The following is a 16066-nucleotide window of genomic DNA, read 5'->3' on the forward strand; positions in this document are numbered from 1 at the left end:
ACAGCCAGGCACTTACAGGGGACTGGTCTACCTGCCTTGTTTCCACATCGTCTTCCAGCAATGAGGAAGACAGTCACCATTGCCACCATTCATGCCAGTCTGGAAAATGCTGCTGGTTTTTAAAAGGGGTTTCCGAGGGTTTCCAGAGGTTTAGAGGGTGTTGACAGGTTTTTAGATGGTGTTCCCTACTCTGCACACTTTCACTTAAACACACGGCACCCAGAAACAAATCCCCATGAAAGTGGGGGAGATGCCTGTATTTCGAAGTTCTACTTTCAGGACCAAGGAGAGTGAAAAACTCAAGCAGCCCCTACTCCTTATTAAAGTTTCACAGCTCATTTGCACTGCAGGCCCAACCCAGCCTTTTCTGGTCGTAATTTCCCAAGCATATTAAAGTGTTGGAAACCATTTGTCCTCGCTTCGGAGACACGGCGCTTCGAGGATTACTCTAGAGGGCTGTTTCCCAGATGGGCAACTAGAGTCCTTTTGGCACAACCTTTGCCAACCTGGTTCCCTCCAGGCCTTTCGAACTACAACTCCCATCAGCCCCAACTGTCCTCTGGAGATCATGGGAGTTGTAGTCCAAAACAGCTTGAGCACACCAGGCTGGGGGGAGCTGCTCTGGAGAAATAGGCTTGTTCAGGAAGGTGTGTGTGTGTGTGTGTGTGTGTGTGTGTGTATACAGTGGTACCTTGGGTTAAGTACTTAATTTGTTCCGGAGGTACGTTCTTAACCTGAAACTGTTCTTAACCTGAAGCACCACTTTAGCTAATGGGGCCTCCCACTGCCGCCATGCTGCCACCACACAATTTCTGTTCTCATCCTGAAGCAAAGTTCTTAACCTTAAGCACTATTTCTGGGTTAGCGGAGTCTGTAACCTGAAGCGTATGTAACCCGAGGTACCACTGTATATTGTGTGTAGTGGCATTGGGTGAGCTGCAGAAACAGAGGTGTTTCTTGTGGTTTGGCTGGGGGTGTCTGTTCTGTTGTTTACTTCTGAGTCATCTAAACAATTCTATTCTGGAGAACATGACATTGAGCTCACTGGGGTTTACTCCTAAGTAGGTGGGCCTAGGACTACAATCCCAAAGTCACAGGTTATCAGGGATGGGCCACAGGGGAGAAGCGGGCAGTGGTGGTGTCCACATCACAGCTGGTCCTCCTTACTCTCTGGCACATCAGAGGCCTTGCTCAGTTGCTCCTGGGCTGGCAAACAGGGGATTTTGTGTGTGTGTGCGCGCGCGCAGAAGCTCCCCTCCTAGTTTGGTGCTCTCTCCTGAATCTCTATACCAGGTACACAAACTGGCGAAGTGCTGAGCGGCTGCCACACGGCTCATTTATGACTCCTGCGGCAGGAGCCATTAATTCCTCTCTCCTCCTCCTCCTCTGGTGCCCATTGCAAGGCCCCTTTATGGCTTCCCACAAACCCACAAGCTCGACATCAGCAAAAGCAAAGCACCGGCTTGGCTGTGGCACACCTGGGACACCTCTCCCTGCTTCCAGGCTGGAAAGGCAGGCTCAGCCTGCAAAGCATCTCTGAAATGAGAGAGGCCACCCCTGCCTGCCTGCCTAACGGCCGGTTTGCCTGTTATTTATAGGCTGCCCCATCACAAAATGGTTCTTTGAGTGGGCTCTCGAATTAAAAGAGCATATTATAAAGCAAACGTCTCAGCAAGGAGCACTTTGCCTCTGTTTCAAAGTGGGCAGAAAGGTGGCATATAAATTGGGGGGGGGGGGGAATAAACAAACGGTTTCCGAAAAATCAAGTGTTATTAGCTGCTAGTTGATTTTGATTCCCAGCATCAGCATCACACCTAAGAACAAGAAATGTCCTGAAGCAGCAGCAGCAGCAGCTGGATCAGGATCCGACCACAGGGCGCCCATCTCTGCCTACCCAGATACTTGGGGACTCGGGTGGCACTGTGGGTTAAACCACAGAGCCTAGTGCTTGCCGATCAGAAGGTTGGGCGGTTTGAATCCCCAAGATGGGGTGAGCTCCCATTGCTCGGTCCCTGCTCCTGCCAACCTAGCAGTTCGAAAGCACATCAAAGTGCAAGAAGATAAATAGGTACCACTCTGGCAGGAAGGTAAACAGCGCTTCCATGCGCTGCTCTGGTTTGCCAGAAGCGGCTTAGTCATGCTGGCCACATGACCAGCTGACATGTCCACATGACATGAGCTGTATGCCGGCTCCCTTGGCTAATAAAGCGAGATGAGCACCACAACTCCAGAGTCGGCCACGACTGGACCTAACGGTCAGGGGTCCCTTTACCTTTACCCAGATACTTAGAAAGTTGAGGTCATTTTAATACATTTTAGTATTTTAATATTTGCATGTTTTAAAGTATGGTTGTGATTTTTCCTTCTTGATTTTCTTGTTTTGTCTTTTTGTAAATTGATTTGAGGTTGTTGTCGGTTTCTTTTTCCAATCAAGCCGGTGTATAAATTATATGAAATAAACAACAACATCAACAAATAAATATCACACAACTTCTTCCTCACCTTTTCTCTAAACAACAGTTCACAAACACTGGCACAATCCTGGATTTTGCAACATCTCAGGGCATGTTGCTGAATGCGTGACCTGACCGGGAAGATCTGCCTGTGGTGGCTTGATCTCTGACAGCTCTTTGCTAGGCATCCCTATCCCTGCTATTTATACAAATACCCGAGTGCTGCCAATACAGAAGACCCAGAGGGAGGGAGATAAAGAAAGAGGCATTTGTAATATGAATGAGCATTGTGGCCTATGCCAGGGTTCCACGGCGATTAGAAAGAAACTGAAGCTGGAACAGTTTTCAAGCCTTGAATGCCCTGTGCATATAATAAATCCTGATTTGGTAGGCTGGGGGCACTTGCAGACAGTCATTATTTTCAGGGTAGGATTCAATTGCCTATTAGCAAATTCAGGCAGCGGTCAAGTGGGAGACTTTGAGCAACAGATCCGCTCCCCCGTCCGCTCGACATGAATGTGAAAGGGACAGGAAAATGGGGGATAATCCTTGCAACATCATCTCACTTCCACACAAACAAATCAAGAGAGAATGAATGCTCACTGGGTGAAGGTGTGCTGAAGCAGTGCAGTGTGAAAACAACCCCTACTCTTCCGGCCCCAATTTTATAGGGGGAAAAAAAAAGATTTGTTCTTACTGCCAGCCACACGGTGGAGCTCCTTGATCAGGCAATGATGAGGCTCTGCTTGCTTTGATACATAAATGAAAGCTTTTGCTGTTAGTGGTCAACCCCCACCCTTTAAATATTCTATAATCACCAAGATTACAGACTTAAGAATTCCGTTGGCTGTTTCAGGTCTGTGCTTTGAATAATTAGGAGAAAACAAGAACACAGTGATTATGGATGACTGACACGGAGAAGCATTTGCTGGAGGTGCGAGCTCGGCTTTTGATGCGGGGAAGTGCAACGTGGAAGGCGGAGAGAGATTCAGTTGTCAAACACAACACTGTGCGGAAGAGCAGACAACGTTGTGTGTGACAAGAGAGTTCCCTGAACATTTGACGTCACTGAGGGCTGAGATGGAGATGATCCCTTTGCGGGGAAGGCAGGGAAGCCCTTTGGCCCAATGGGTGGTATTGAGAACATAAGAAGAGATTGCAGGATCTGGCCAAAGGGGGCCCATCCAGTCCAGCATCCTTTTCTCACAGTGGCCAACCAAATGCCTCTTCTGGAAAGCCAGCCCTGAGGCCAAGAGCACTCTTCCTTCCTGTGGTTCCCAGGAACTGGTATTCAGAACCATTACCGCCTCTGATAGTTGTGGGTGCAGAACGTAAGGGTCTGGGGGTCTGCAAGGATCTGGGCCTGTAATAGGCTGGAGCATGTTCAGCTCTTATATTCTTATATTCTCTCTTAGTGTGTAAAAAGAAAGTTGGCACGAAGGTGGGAGAGTAGGTGAAAGAACAGAGCATGGCATGTCAAAGGTTTTGACTTCAGCAAGAATGATTTTCCTGCATTTCCCCTGTACAGCTAGTTCCCTGTGGTTTCTTATTAACCAGTTGTGACAACTTTGTCATCCATATAAAAAGCTGTTAGCTCCATATGTAAGCAGAATGCCCTATTGATCGGTTCAGAAGAGATTCTGCCTGATAGGTGGTGGTGGTGGGGCATCCTAAAAAGCAATAACCTTAAGAAACAAGAGTCTTGGACAGCTCTATACCCAAATCACAATGTGAAGGCTTGATGTCCTTCCACACAGTGGAAGCAGAGCATGGTCACCATGGCCAGTAGCCACTGACAGCCTTGTTCTCCTTCATTAATTTTTCCAATCCTGTTTTAACGCCATCCAAGTTGGCCATCATCACTGCCTCCTGTGGGAACGGGTTCCATCATTTAACTCTGGGGCATGAAGAACTTTCTTTGATCTGTCCCGAGTCTTCCAACATTCAGCTGTCTGGAGAACTTCCACCCCCTCACATCACATACTTCATGCAGGACCTCCAAGATCCAATCTCATGCAGAACCACTCCACGTCTGTCCAATTCTGGGTCTCATCTTCTGACAGCTGCAGGCCAGGTGCCTCCTCCAAGCCTACAAGCAGGGCGTGGATGTGATGGCATTTGTGCATTGGGTACCCAGAGCTGTACATTGCCTTTGAACATGGAGGTTCCACTTAGCTAGCATGGTATCAGTGGTTGGGAGCCTTCTCATCCATGAATTCATCTAGACCAGGGTGGTGCTTGATGGTTTGTATTGTTTTAAACATCATCATCATCACCATCATTTTATTTGTATGCTGCCTTTCCACAGTTAAAAACAATGTTCAAGGCAGCTTACAACATGACAAGATTTACATAATTACAAAAATCATAAACAACCAACAAAACACATCCAAAAAATATACAACCAAATGGAAAACAATTTCCACATAAATCAAAATCTAAAGATAAGAATACAGCGTTAATATCACAGTTTAAAATGACATAGGTAAAAAATAGCAGCAAATTAAACAAAAAACAAAAACGGAGCCCTCTCTGCCCAGCAGCAGCAGCAGTCCTTTATGGAGCCCATCAGGCCAGGTGGTGAGTGGCAGGACTGGGCCCTCAGGCGCTCAACAGGGGAGTCCTCCTGGGTAGCAACTTCATCTTCTTGTGAGTCTCCTTGAGGCTTTGGTAGAAGGCGACTAATACATGTAATGAAGCATCATCATTATCGAAAGCTCCCAGAAGAATGATGAGTTTTAAAACTCAGTAGTAGTAGTAGGTTTTTTTAAAAAATATATATATAGAACCATCTGGTCTAGATACAAAAGATTAATAAAAAATCACTCCACCATGTGCTGGAAATGCCAAAATGAGAGGTGATCCCCACCATCTGCTGGGAATGTGATGTTTCAAAACAGTATTGGAATCCCACCATGTTGGATAATTATCCACTGGCTTCCAATAATCCATTTCTGGGCAAGGTACTGAAGCATGTGGTGGCACCGCATCTCCAGAGGTTTCTGGATGAGATGGATTTTCTAGATCCATTTTGACATGGTTTTAGGCCTGTTCTGGGACAGAGATGGCTTGGGGTCGCCTTGGTGAATGACTTATGCCAGAAATTGAACAGGGGGAGTGTGTCCCAGTTGGTTCAGTTGGACTTCTCAGCGGCTTTCGAAATAATCAACCATGGTATTCATCTGAGCCACCTTGCTGGGATGGGACCTGAAAGGACTCTTTTACAAAACCAGAAGCTGGCGCTGAGGGACTCCTGTCTGATTCCTTGGCCTCTGGCCTGTGGGGTGCCACAGAGTTCTGTCCTGTCCTCCAGGTTATTTCACATTTACATGAAACCGCTGGTTCAGGTCTTCCAGAGTTTTGGGGTTGGGTGGCACCAGTATACTGATGACACCTAGCTCTATTTCACCTTTCTACCTAAATCCAAGGAAGCTGCCTTGGTTCTAAACCAACGTCTGTCATCAGCAACAGACTGGAGGAGGGTGAACAAATTGAAACTTGATCCAGGCAAGACAGAGGTGCTCTTGGTCAGTCAGAAGGTGGAACAATAGGGCTCAGCCTGTAATGGATGGGGACGCCCCTTGAAGGCAGTTTGGGCATGCCCAGGTCTCTGTGGTGGCCAGGAGTGCATTTGTCTGATCTGGCACCAGTGACACACACCTTAGCTTCACCACATCTGGAATACTGTAATGTGCTGTATGTGGAACTGCCTTTGAAAAGTGCTTGGAACCTTCAGCTGGCCTAGAGAGCTGCAACCAGACTATTAGCTGGGGATAGCATATGAATTCCTTCTTACAACAGCTCCATTGCCTTCCTGTCTGTTTCTGGACACAATCTGAAGTGCTGGTTATGACCTATAAAGCTCTTTACATACCCAGGCTATCTGAAGGACTTAATTCTCCCATATGAACCTGTCCAGGCTCTGAGATCTTCTGGGGAGGCCCTGCTCTCAGTCCCACCCCCCTCACAGGCATGTTTGGTGGAAACACAGGAGAGGACCTTTCTGGTGGCCACTCCAAGACTTTCCGTGTTTTATTTGTGCTTGTTTTAACTTTTGTGAGCTGCCTTGAGTTCCATTTCTGGTTATTCAGAAACAGAAGCAAAGGGACAAAAGCTGCTTTTGCAGAAGATGGAACAGTTTTGTTGAATACAGCAAAAATTAGTGGTTGTGGCCAAATGCAATGCCTCGGTTTGTATTTCACTAAGAATGATCCAGATCGTGTTATATTAAGTTAGTAATGCTGAGTCTTCAGCAGGACAATATTTTTTCCTTCGTAATAATAGCAAATTGTGCTCTGTTTAAGCTTGAAATTTTATGTATTATATAAATGTTGATACATTGTGTTGTTGATGATTCTTATGGAAAAAATACTTTAAACCAACCAACCAACCAATGAAATGATGGGTGAATAATGCTATTTCAGAACTTCTGAATCCTGCTCCAGAAATGGCCACATTGAAAAGTTTGCCACAATTTCCATTAACTGCTATATATATATAACATTGTCCTGGACTTAAATATCCTTGTTGCTGTTATCTCACTTCTATCAACCAAGTCTAGTGCACCTTCTGCATTCTCTTTCTGACTCTTCCCATCAACCCATTCCTTGCCTTCCCAACAAATCAATGTTATGCAAGCAAGTACTTTGAAGGCCACATGATGCTTGGATGCCAAAGCCCATGACGGGTGAAAAAACGCCAGTGCTAAAGAAGAGCCGTATGAGACACAGAGCGGCCAACTGTTTGTCTGTGGAAATCTGGTGCTTGGGGATTTGGAAACTAAGAATGGAGCATGGAATTCCTTCTGCGGACACCATGCACTCCTCAGGACTAAACACCACATTTGCTGTGACAGTGGCATTTGGTCCTCAGGGCAAGGTCCTTCAGGGCACAGGCCCTAAATTTTCACAATTCCATTATAAAACAACAACAACCTGTAAAGTCGGTAAAATTTGTGATAGCAGCACCCAAGGTATGAGACCCAGAGAAAAGCAAGTGTGACTAAATCTTAGGGTCTGTGGCAGCCTGCTGCGAAAACCCAGCTGGCCTTTCCTTTATCTTCTGCCTTCCCTTGCATTCTTTTAATGTTCTGCCAGTGCAAAGCCATCCAAATCTGCCTAACGTTTTAGTTTAGGTGACTATTTCCACACATGCCATCAAGCATCCTTGGCCAATATGGACTCCTGCCTGCCTGGGAGAGGCCCCACCACAGCTACAACTGACGCAGAACCTGCAACCCTCTGGGGTCTCGCTTTACAGAACTGGAAAGACGGTGGCAGTGTCAAGGCCACCATCACTGCTCTCCTGGCTCAGCTGCCTTGCAGTGCTGCTGATCAGATGGCCTGGCTAGAGCACACGGAGTTCTGCTTTGCTAATCTTGTTTCAGCTACCAGATGCCTCCAAGGGCATCTGCAGATCAGCTTGGAGAGCTCTCAAAGCAAGGATAGCGGGGAGCAGGAGGGAAAACAATTAAGCACAACGGCAGGCTGAAGGCCGAGTGCTTGGAAGTAGCTGACAGGTGCCAACTGCCAGGGACTCGCGCTGTTTCTAGCTCGTGATAGCACCTCCCTGCAGCTCCCTCTACAACTCTCTGGAAGCGGGCTCCTCCTTTCCAAATACGTTGCCTGACCCCAAGTGCCACCTGACCCAGGCTTCAAGATCTATCCCCTTCACACACGCTGGGTGCCACCCAACAGCAACAGCCTGGCACAGTGCTACGTGAACCCTCTAGTTCACTTGTTCACTCAAGGGAACCTCCAATGTCTTGCCTCCTTCCGGCCATTACCATCCTCACTGCCTTCCCTCTGGCTGTTTGTGCATGACAAGACCCACCTTCTGATCGGAGAGCCAGGCTGCCTCGCCACACAACCCTTGGTAGCCACACAAGTCTAGCCCGCAAAGAAACTTTGTACTCCTCCTGCTCTTCTTGGAATAGGCCCACCTTGGCGTTTTCTCTCTCTGATCATGTCTCTCAGGGTCTCTCTTCACGCCTCCCCACCACATGTGCCTCCAGGGCTCGGTTGCTCCCTGCCATACCTCTTTTGCCCTCTGCCCCTCTCTTTTCTCCTGGCTTTCCCTTTTCCACATGACGGGTCCACTGAGCTGTCAGTTCAGGCCATATCTGAGCTTCAGAGCATGCACATCTTCAGCTGTATCCACTCTGCTAACCGATTCCTGTTTTGTAATACTATACACGCAGATTGGGTTGCTCACCAAGAGCTGCAGCTAGCCTGTACCCTATGGCTGATCTACCCCTGCTAATAACGTAGAATGTGCCTTCCTTCCCTGTGGCTTACTGTGACTCTTGGCTCGAGATCCTGAACGGCACACCTTCCCTGGTAGTGGCATGTGTTGGCATCCATGCGTGGGTGCACATGTGATTATGGACACGCATCAACACGCCCTGTCTCTTTTCCCCTGCCTCCCCCTTTCAAAATCTAGACCAGCCTTCTCCAGATGCTGCTGTTGGGCTCAGACTCCCAGCAGCCCTAGCATGGGCAGTGGACAGGGAGAATCATGGGAGTTGTAGTCCAAGGTCAGGTGAGCTCTACCCTTGATGTGATGCGCTGACCAATTTGATGGCACTATATACAAATAGCGAAGTTAAGAGGCAGATTCCCTTATCTTGTGCTTCTCCTGCTGGCTAATTCCACTTCGTTTTCAACAGATCAAAGCACCTGCATGATCTGCCCTGCCCTACCCAGTGAGCTTCCTCTGTGGCCAGGACAGCAGGCATCCTTCCTTGCCAAGGGAAGTTACCTTCCACTGCCTGAAATTAAAAGCCATTTCTGGAGGGCTGATAAATTCTGCCTGAATCTGCCTACAAGGAGGCAGCATCTGGACCCCGTAATTAAGTGGCTGGTGGCAGTGGAGGCTCAGCCAGGTCCAGGAACCAGAAGAAAGAGGGTTGACTCTGAGGCAGGGCAGGGAACCAAAGCTCACCTGCAGAGGTTTGTGCTTCAGAAGCCTGGGAGAATGAAGGTAATTGGGGGGGGGGAGGAAGGAGACTGAGCTGCATTATGCAACAGGTGAATTGGGTGGGGGGGAGAGAAGGAGGAAGAAGAAGCCTCTCCGCGAAAGCCTGCCCTGGACTTCTGGAGGAGAGGAGGAGGAGGAGGAGCAGGCAACACATTCAGATTCAATCATGGGCTAATCTCCTTCAGGGCAGAGAAATTTGGAAACATCAGGAAATCAAACTGTGAAGCCTGCGATAGAATGTGATTTATGTGGAAATGTGATGAAGCTAATGGGCTTGGCTCCTGGACTGAGCAGCAGGGCTCTGCTCTGGAACCCAATCGCAGGCCTGCCTGGCGAGGAGAGCGCTTGGCACCCCCGGAATGTGCTCAGCCAAGCTCCACGCTCCCCCCTCCCCGGAAGCCTGATCAGAATCTAAAGCTCCCACCCCGCAAATGCACACACACACACACACACATCCCCTTTCCAACCCGAGCTGCATTTCCACGGGAGACTCTCCCAGGATGCGCATCCATAAACAGGGACGTGCAGATGCCTAAGCAGGCCGAATAATTGGGCAGAACTTTGCGCTTCCCTCCCAAGGCATAAAAGAGATTTACAGCCGGCTTGGTGTCATCCGCACGTCGTTTTTCCTGACGCACTGCAGATTTTAAAGCCGGCTGCCACTTTCCCCCTCCTGAGGTGCCCGGCAGGCCTTGGATTGATATCAGAGATGCCCTCAAAAGTTTTCCAGCTCCACATCTCCAGCCCTGGGGGGCAGTTTGGCCCCTCTCTTTGAGGTCAGGGCTGCGCCGACACCGCCTGTCACTCTGGCAGAGTGGAGCAGCAGCCCCAGCTGTTGTGTGCGCAGCAGCCAGGAAAAGGCAGAATCGGGGATTCTAGGGCCGCCCACCCAGTTTCTTGAGACTCTCGGCTTCTATACATTGTGGGGAGGGGAGTCTTCCAAGTGTAACGGCTGCAGAATACGCTTTCCATCGCACAGGCAATGCTGGAAACTGCAGAACTTAAGCAACACCACTGGGCGAGAACTGAGTCTGTAAAGGGGCCTGAGTTGGGGATCAGAGAGGACAAAAAGACACCTGTGCCGTCAGCCACACACGTGTGAGAGCCAGTGTGGTGTAGTGGCTAAAGTGTCAGGCTAGGACTTGGGAGACCAGGGTTCAAACCTCCACTTTGGCCAAGTCACTGCCTCTCAGCCTACCTCACAGGGTTGTTGTAAGGAGCAAATGAGGATGTACACCACCTCGAGCTCCTTGGGGAAAAAGCAGAGATAGAAATGCAACAAATAAACAAAGTAAGCTGTACTCCCAATCTCCCTTACTGGGACCTTCCAGAGTTTGCAAAGTTGCAGCTCCCTGCACCCCAAAGGCTCACAGAGAGGACATGGCAGCCCAGGCTGCTACATCCCCAGCTGGTTTGCTGGACCAAGTTCCCTTGTGGGAAGGTGGCGCTGTGGTTGCAATGCAGCAAACTGGACAGCAAACTAGCAGTATCCTCAGTCTTTCTTTGTGGTCTAGCACCACAAACGGTCCCGATGTGGATGGATCTTCTGGCAAAGGAGGTGGGGTTTTTATGGATAACTACAACCTGCCATGGGACGTGATTGGCGCTGTGGGTTAAACCACAGAGCCTAGGGCTTGCCGATCAGAAGGTCGGTGGTTCGAATCCCCGTGACAGGGTGAGCTCCCGTTGCTCGGTCCCTGCTCCTGCCAACCTAGCAGTTCGAAAGCACATCAAAGTGCAAGTAGATCAATAGGTACCGCTCCGGCGGGAAGGTAAACGGCATTTCCGTGCGCTGCTCTGGTTTGCCAGAAGCGGCTTAGTCATGCTGGCCACATGACCTGGAAGCTGTGCACTGGCTCCCTCGGCCAATAAAGTGAGATGAGCGCTGCAACCCCAGAGTCGGTCATGACTGGACCTTAATGGTCAGGGGTCCCTTTACCTTTACAACCCGCCATCTCTTCCCACCCTTCTGACTTAAAATGGTTTTGCAGCAAATACTCAGGTAGGCATACTGGACTAGCATGGGGCCACCCAGGTCTCAGTTATACACACCAGACTGCTCCCCTCAACCACAATTAGATTATGCATGGATGGTATATGATATCTGTATTCTGAAGATGCACCTCTTTACCCTGAGATACATATTTTAGAACCCACCCTATCCTTCTGATTTTGAAGTTAATCAGTTTTAATACTGCATCTTTCTATTGCCGTAACCCTCACCCGGGACCTTATACCATGAAGGCAGTTAAGAAATCAAATAAATAGCCTGTCTACGCTGACCGGCAGTGACCCTCCAGGGTTTCAGGCAGGATTCTCTCCCAGCCTTGGAGTTGATGAATCTCAGACCTTCTGCATGCAAAGCAGCTGTTCTCCCATTATGGGCTCTGCCACTTTCAGCCCAGCAAGGAAGTGGCCGCACTTTCTGGGTGTTGGCTGATGGATGGTGCTCCCTTTGCTCTGCCCCCGTAGTCTGCTTGCAATCTGTCCAGGCACTCCTTCTGCAAACACAGCCCTAGGCTCAGCAGGATCCAGAGTGGAAACACTTGCAATATCCTGGGAACGAGGCTCAGAAGGAAGGAAGGGGACACCTTTGTCTTGGCCAGGGCAGTGGATCTGACCTGGCTCATTCTCAGCCAGGCTTGCTGGCAGAGCAGAGGTTTCTCCCGTTTCTGAGCCTTTTGCACGGGGGCGGAGATGCCGGATGGCTAAAGCAAAGCAGCCGCTCTCTGTACGGGAGGAAGAGCTGCTCCAAAATGCTCTTTGCACTTCAGTCGGTGGGCAGACAGGAGGGGAAGGAGCCAAGGCAGCCCCCGCAGAGGGCAGCAGGAGGCAGGAGCCTAACAAGGAAATGCTTGTCAAGGCAACAAGTCAAACCTGCGTGGAACAGGCACATCTCTCTGTGTGAAGGCCAGGCGAGGGAGCCAGGCCCCGGGGCACAGAGGCCCTGGCTGTGTGGGCGCAGGTGGGGCCGCCTCCATTTGCCTCCCTGCATTTTGTCCTGCACGTGAGGAAGCCTCCTCAGGAGCCCCCTACAGCATCCTTGGCTTTGCTCTGACGCAGCAGGTGACGGTTGTTATCGATGGCAGAATGGTTTTGATGTCTGTGAGGCATGTAATGATTCTCACGAATAGCAAACATACGCAGCCTTTTGCTTTTCATAGAGGGAGTTTCTTGGGCAAGCACTGATTGCATCACCATGACTCTCAGGAGGCATAAAAAGGAGCCCCTCAGACACGCTTTCCTTTTCGTTTGCGGCTCGTTCTTCAACAAGCAAAAAAGAGTAGGCCTTGGAATCTGGCTCTGTGGCTCTGAGAGGTGGCACGATGGCCATCTTCAAATATCTGATGGGCTGCCATGTGGAAGTTGGAGCAGGTTTGTTGTCTGCCGCTGCAGAGGGGAGGACCCAAACCAACGGGTCCAAAGGGCAAGACAGTCCTAAACATTAGGAAGAACTTTCTGACAGTAAGAGCTGTTTGATGTTGGGACTGACTCCTTCATTGCAGGTTTTTAAACAGAGGTTGGATGGCCATCTGCCAGGGATTCTTTAGTTGTGAATTCTACATTGCAGGACTGGGTGACCCCCCCTGGCAGTCCCTTCCCACTCTGCAATTCCGTGAGTCTATCTCATCTCCTTCCTGCACCCCTTGCACTGCTGAAATTGAAACAGTTGTGTAATGGGACGGCAGCCAGCAGTCAGTAGAGCAGAAGACTCTTAATCTCAGGGTTGTGGGTTCGAGCCCCACGCTGGGCAAAAGATTCATGCATTGCAGGGGGTTGGACTAGATGACCCTTGTGGTACCTTCCAACTCTACAATTCTATGACCCATAATCCTCATCCTGCAAATTCTGCAAGGTGCATTGTTTGCAACTGAAGGGCATGCGGATTGCATCAGTTACCTTATGCATGCCCAGGGGGAGCGTCCCCTGTCCCCACTCAGCAAAAAACAAACAACCAAAGAACAAACCAAACCAAATCAAAACAAACAAACAAAACCCCAAAGGGCCCTACTGCTTCTGGGGTCCCAAGTGTAGCAGGCCTTACTTACACATTGGCTTCAGTTGGCCAATCAGCTCCTCTTTCGTCCATTTTGCCCACTCCTTCTTGTCGGTGTTGATGGAGCACAGGATGGGGCCGCAGGGCTTTCCACAGTCCTCGATGGCGGGTACATTCAAGTAGTGGACCAGCACAATGTCCGGGTTCTGCAGGAAGAGTGGTAGAGAATACACATTGTCATCACCACCGCCAATTTATTCTAATAGACCTATTGGCATCATTATTTCTTAGCAAAATCATAGCTGGCATCCCCCAGGGAATTCTAAGGCCTCGTCCCCCATAAAAGCAAAATAAATAAACCAGTCAGCACAGTTTTGAAACAGCGGTTGAAATCGGTGCCATTATAAGAAGCTAAAAGTCCACCATCTTAATTCAAAATGGCGCCCTGTGGTATCCAAACGTAGATGAGAATTGCTCCTTGATCTCGGGAACCATCATACAAAATTTGGTCAGAGTATCTAAGTATGGTTACCAGATGTCCCCGTTTCCCGGGGACAGTCCCCGGATTTACAAATCTGTCCCCGGACAAAATCTGTCTCCAGAATGTCCCCGGATTTCATTTAATATCCCCAGATTTATATATTAAGTGTTGTAGATTTATTAGTAGGAAATGAACGTTGTGTGATTGGTTCAACGGCACAAGACACATCATATGGGGACTTCTGGCGAGGCAAAATGGCAGGTGCCATGGCAGCGAGCGGCTCCTGAAGCCAGCCAGAGCCAACTATGTTATCAGGCTGGCTCTAGGCTGCTGAGACTGCCGCTGCCACTGCCAACGGGGCCCAATGCACAGTCATCACCTGCCCACCTCTCAGCAAGGGGGTGGGCAGTCTGTAAGGGCACCCATGGGCGTGGTGGTGGGAAAGAGGTGATGTTTTCCCCTAGGGGGATCCCTGCCTGAGGCAGACTAGGTGGGGCCCAAGATGTTTAAATATAACAAGTGGCAAACAGCTTATTCATAGCAATCCAAGTTTCATTCATCTTTGTTTTAAAATATATAGATTGCACAAAGGAAGAATCCAGGTTTTACCACCGTAACCAAGGTGACTTCATTCATATGTGACAAACCTGTTCTAGAGAGGCTGGGCATTTTCAAAAGGCAGTGACTGAACGTGGCACGAGAGGCGTTTTGACGGGCTCTTCCATTGTAAGGTGAAGCCAAAGGAAAGTTTTGGTTTTTTTAAGCCTGAGAAGGTCAGCTTGGATGGGTGCAAAAAGGGCAACGGCCACTGAAATCTCAGAAGCTCGTGGGGTGGGCAGGCAGAAGGTAGTTTCTGGCTCTGAATTATGTAAAACAGGAAAAATGGCAGGATGTGTTGTTCATGGGAAAGAAATAAGAGGAATTGTGCAAATGGGCTCCATTTGTATATTCCAGGCAGGGTTGGTCATACTCAGCTTTTCCAGGTGCAGAATTCAGGCACAATTCAAAGTGTTGGTGCTGACCTTTAAAACCCTAAACAGCCTCAGTCCAGTATATCTGAAGGAGCATCTCCACCCCCATCGTTCTATCCGGACACTGAGGTCCAGCGCCTTCTGGCAGTTCCCTCACTGTGAGAAGCCAAGTTACAGGGAACCAGGCAGAGGGCCTTCTCGGTAGTGACACCCGCCCTGTGGAATGCCCTCCCACCAGATGTCAAAGAGAAGAACAACTACCAGACTTTTAGATGACATCTGAAGGCAGCTCTGTTCAGGGAAGCTTTTAATGTTTGATGTATTACCGTATTTTAATATTTTGTTGGAAGCCGCCCAGAGTGGCTGGGGAAACCCAACCAGATGGGCGGGGCATAAATGATAAATGATGATGATGATGATGTGTCTGAGCAGCCACCCAGCACCCCTAGCCCACAGGGGAGAGGAGAACAGGAAGACTGTCAGCCTCAGACATTTGCAGGAACTCAGTATACTCCTAGAACTGGGGGCCAGAGAGCTGGCAGCAACCACAGAAAGTCTGGTCCCGCCGCAACAAACTTTCCGACAAAGAAACTTCTTCCACTTGGATGGTGGATAAATGAATAATCTTAAGAACAACAAGGCAACCAGCAAGAACCCCCACGACAGACAACAACGAGATTGAAAACTTGATTCCTCTCCCTGAAGTCATTTGCTCCTAAATTCCACAAACTTTAATGACTGCTCTGGAATTATTTATAAAAATAAATAGGATAATGGTGTAATTAAAACTCTAATGTTTCATTAATGTTGCTAGAGCAGGGCTTGGGAGGGGGATGGGGGGGTCTGTGTCTGCCCCAAGCAGCTCCCCCCCCTCCCCGCCCGACCTCGCCAAAAGGGAGTCGCTTTGCTGCTGGTGGAAGGTAGCAGACCATCAAATCAGCTCCCACACTAACGAGCATTTCTTCACTAATGAAAAAGATGCCGCCAGGCAATTAATTGCTTGTCCTTCAGATGGTTTAAACACACACCGGGGGCCTGAACTATAGGCTGAGACCAAGGACAGCAGGGAAACTGCCAAGGGGGCAAAACAGAGGCAGGGTGGTGGGGAAAGCCGCAAGTGAGTGGGGGCACAGGCAGGAACTGAGAGGGCTTCAGCCTTCTTCCCCACAGAAGCTATCAAGGAAAA

The 16066-nt window shown here is 49.2% G+C and overlaps 1 protein-coding gene across 6 annotated transcripts in view; it reads right to left on the bottom strand.

Annotated features, from left to right (window-relative positions):
* LOC310850687 (calmodulin-binding transcription activator 1-like) overlaps positions 1-16066 on the bottom strand; it is a 683171-nt gene that overhangs the window by 45758 nt on the left and 621347 nt on the right. For all 6 annotated transcript variants that reach the window (XM_083752369.1, XM_083752371.1, XM_083752372.1 and 3 more), the window contains exon 6: positions 13481-13634. In XM_083752369.1, coding sequence (XP_083608495.1) covers positions 13481-13634 — 154 coding nt within the window. The remainder of the gene's footprint in view (positions 1-13480; positions 13635-16066) is intronic.

This window comes from Podarcis gaigeae, assembly GCF_964106915.1.
Source record: "Podarcis gaigeae genome assembly, chromosome: 8".
NCBI classification, from domain to species: Eukaryota; Metazoa; Chordata; class Lepidosauria; order Squamata; family Lacertidae; genus Podarcis; species Podarcis gaigeae.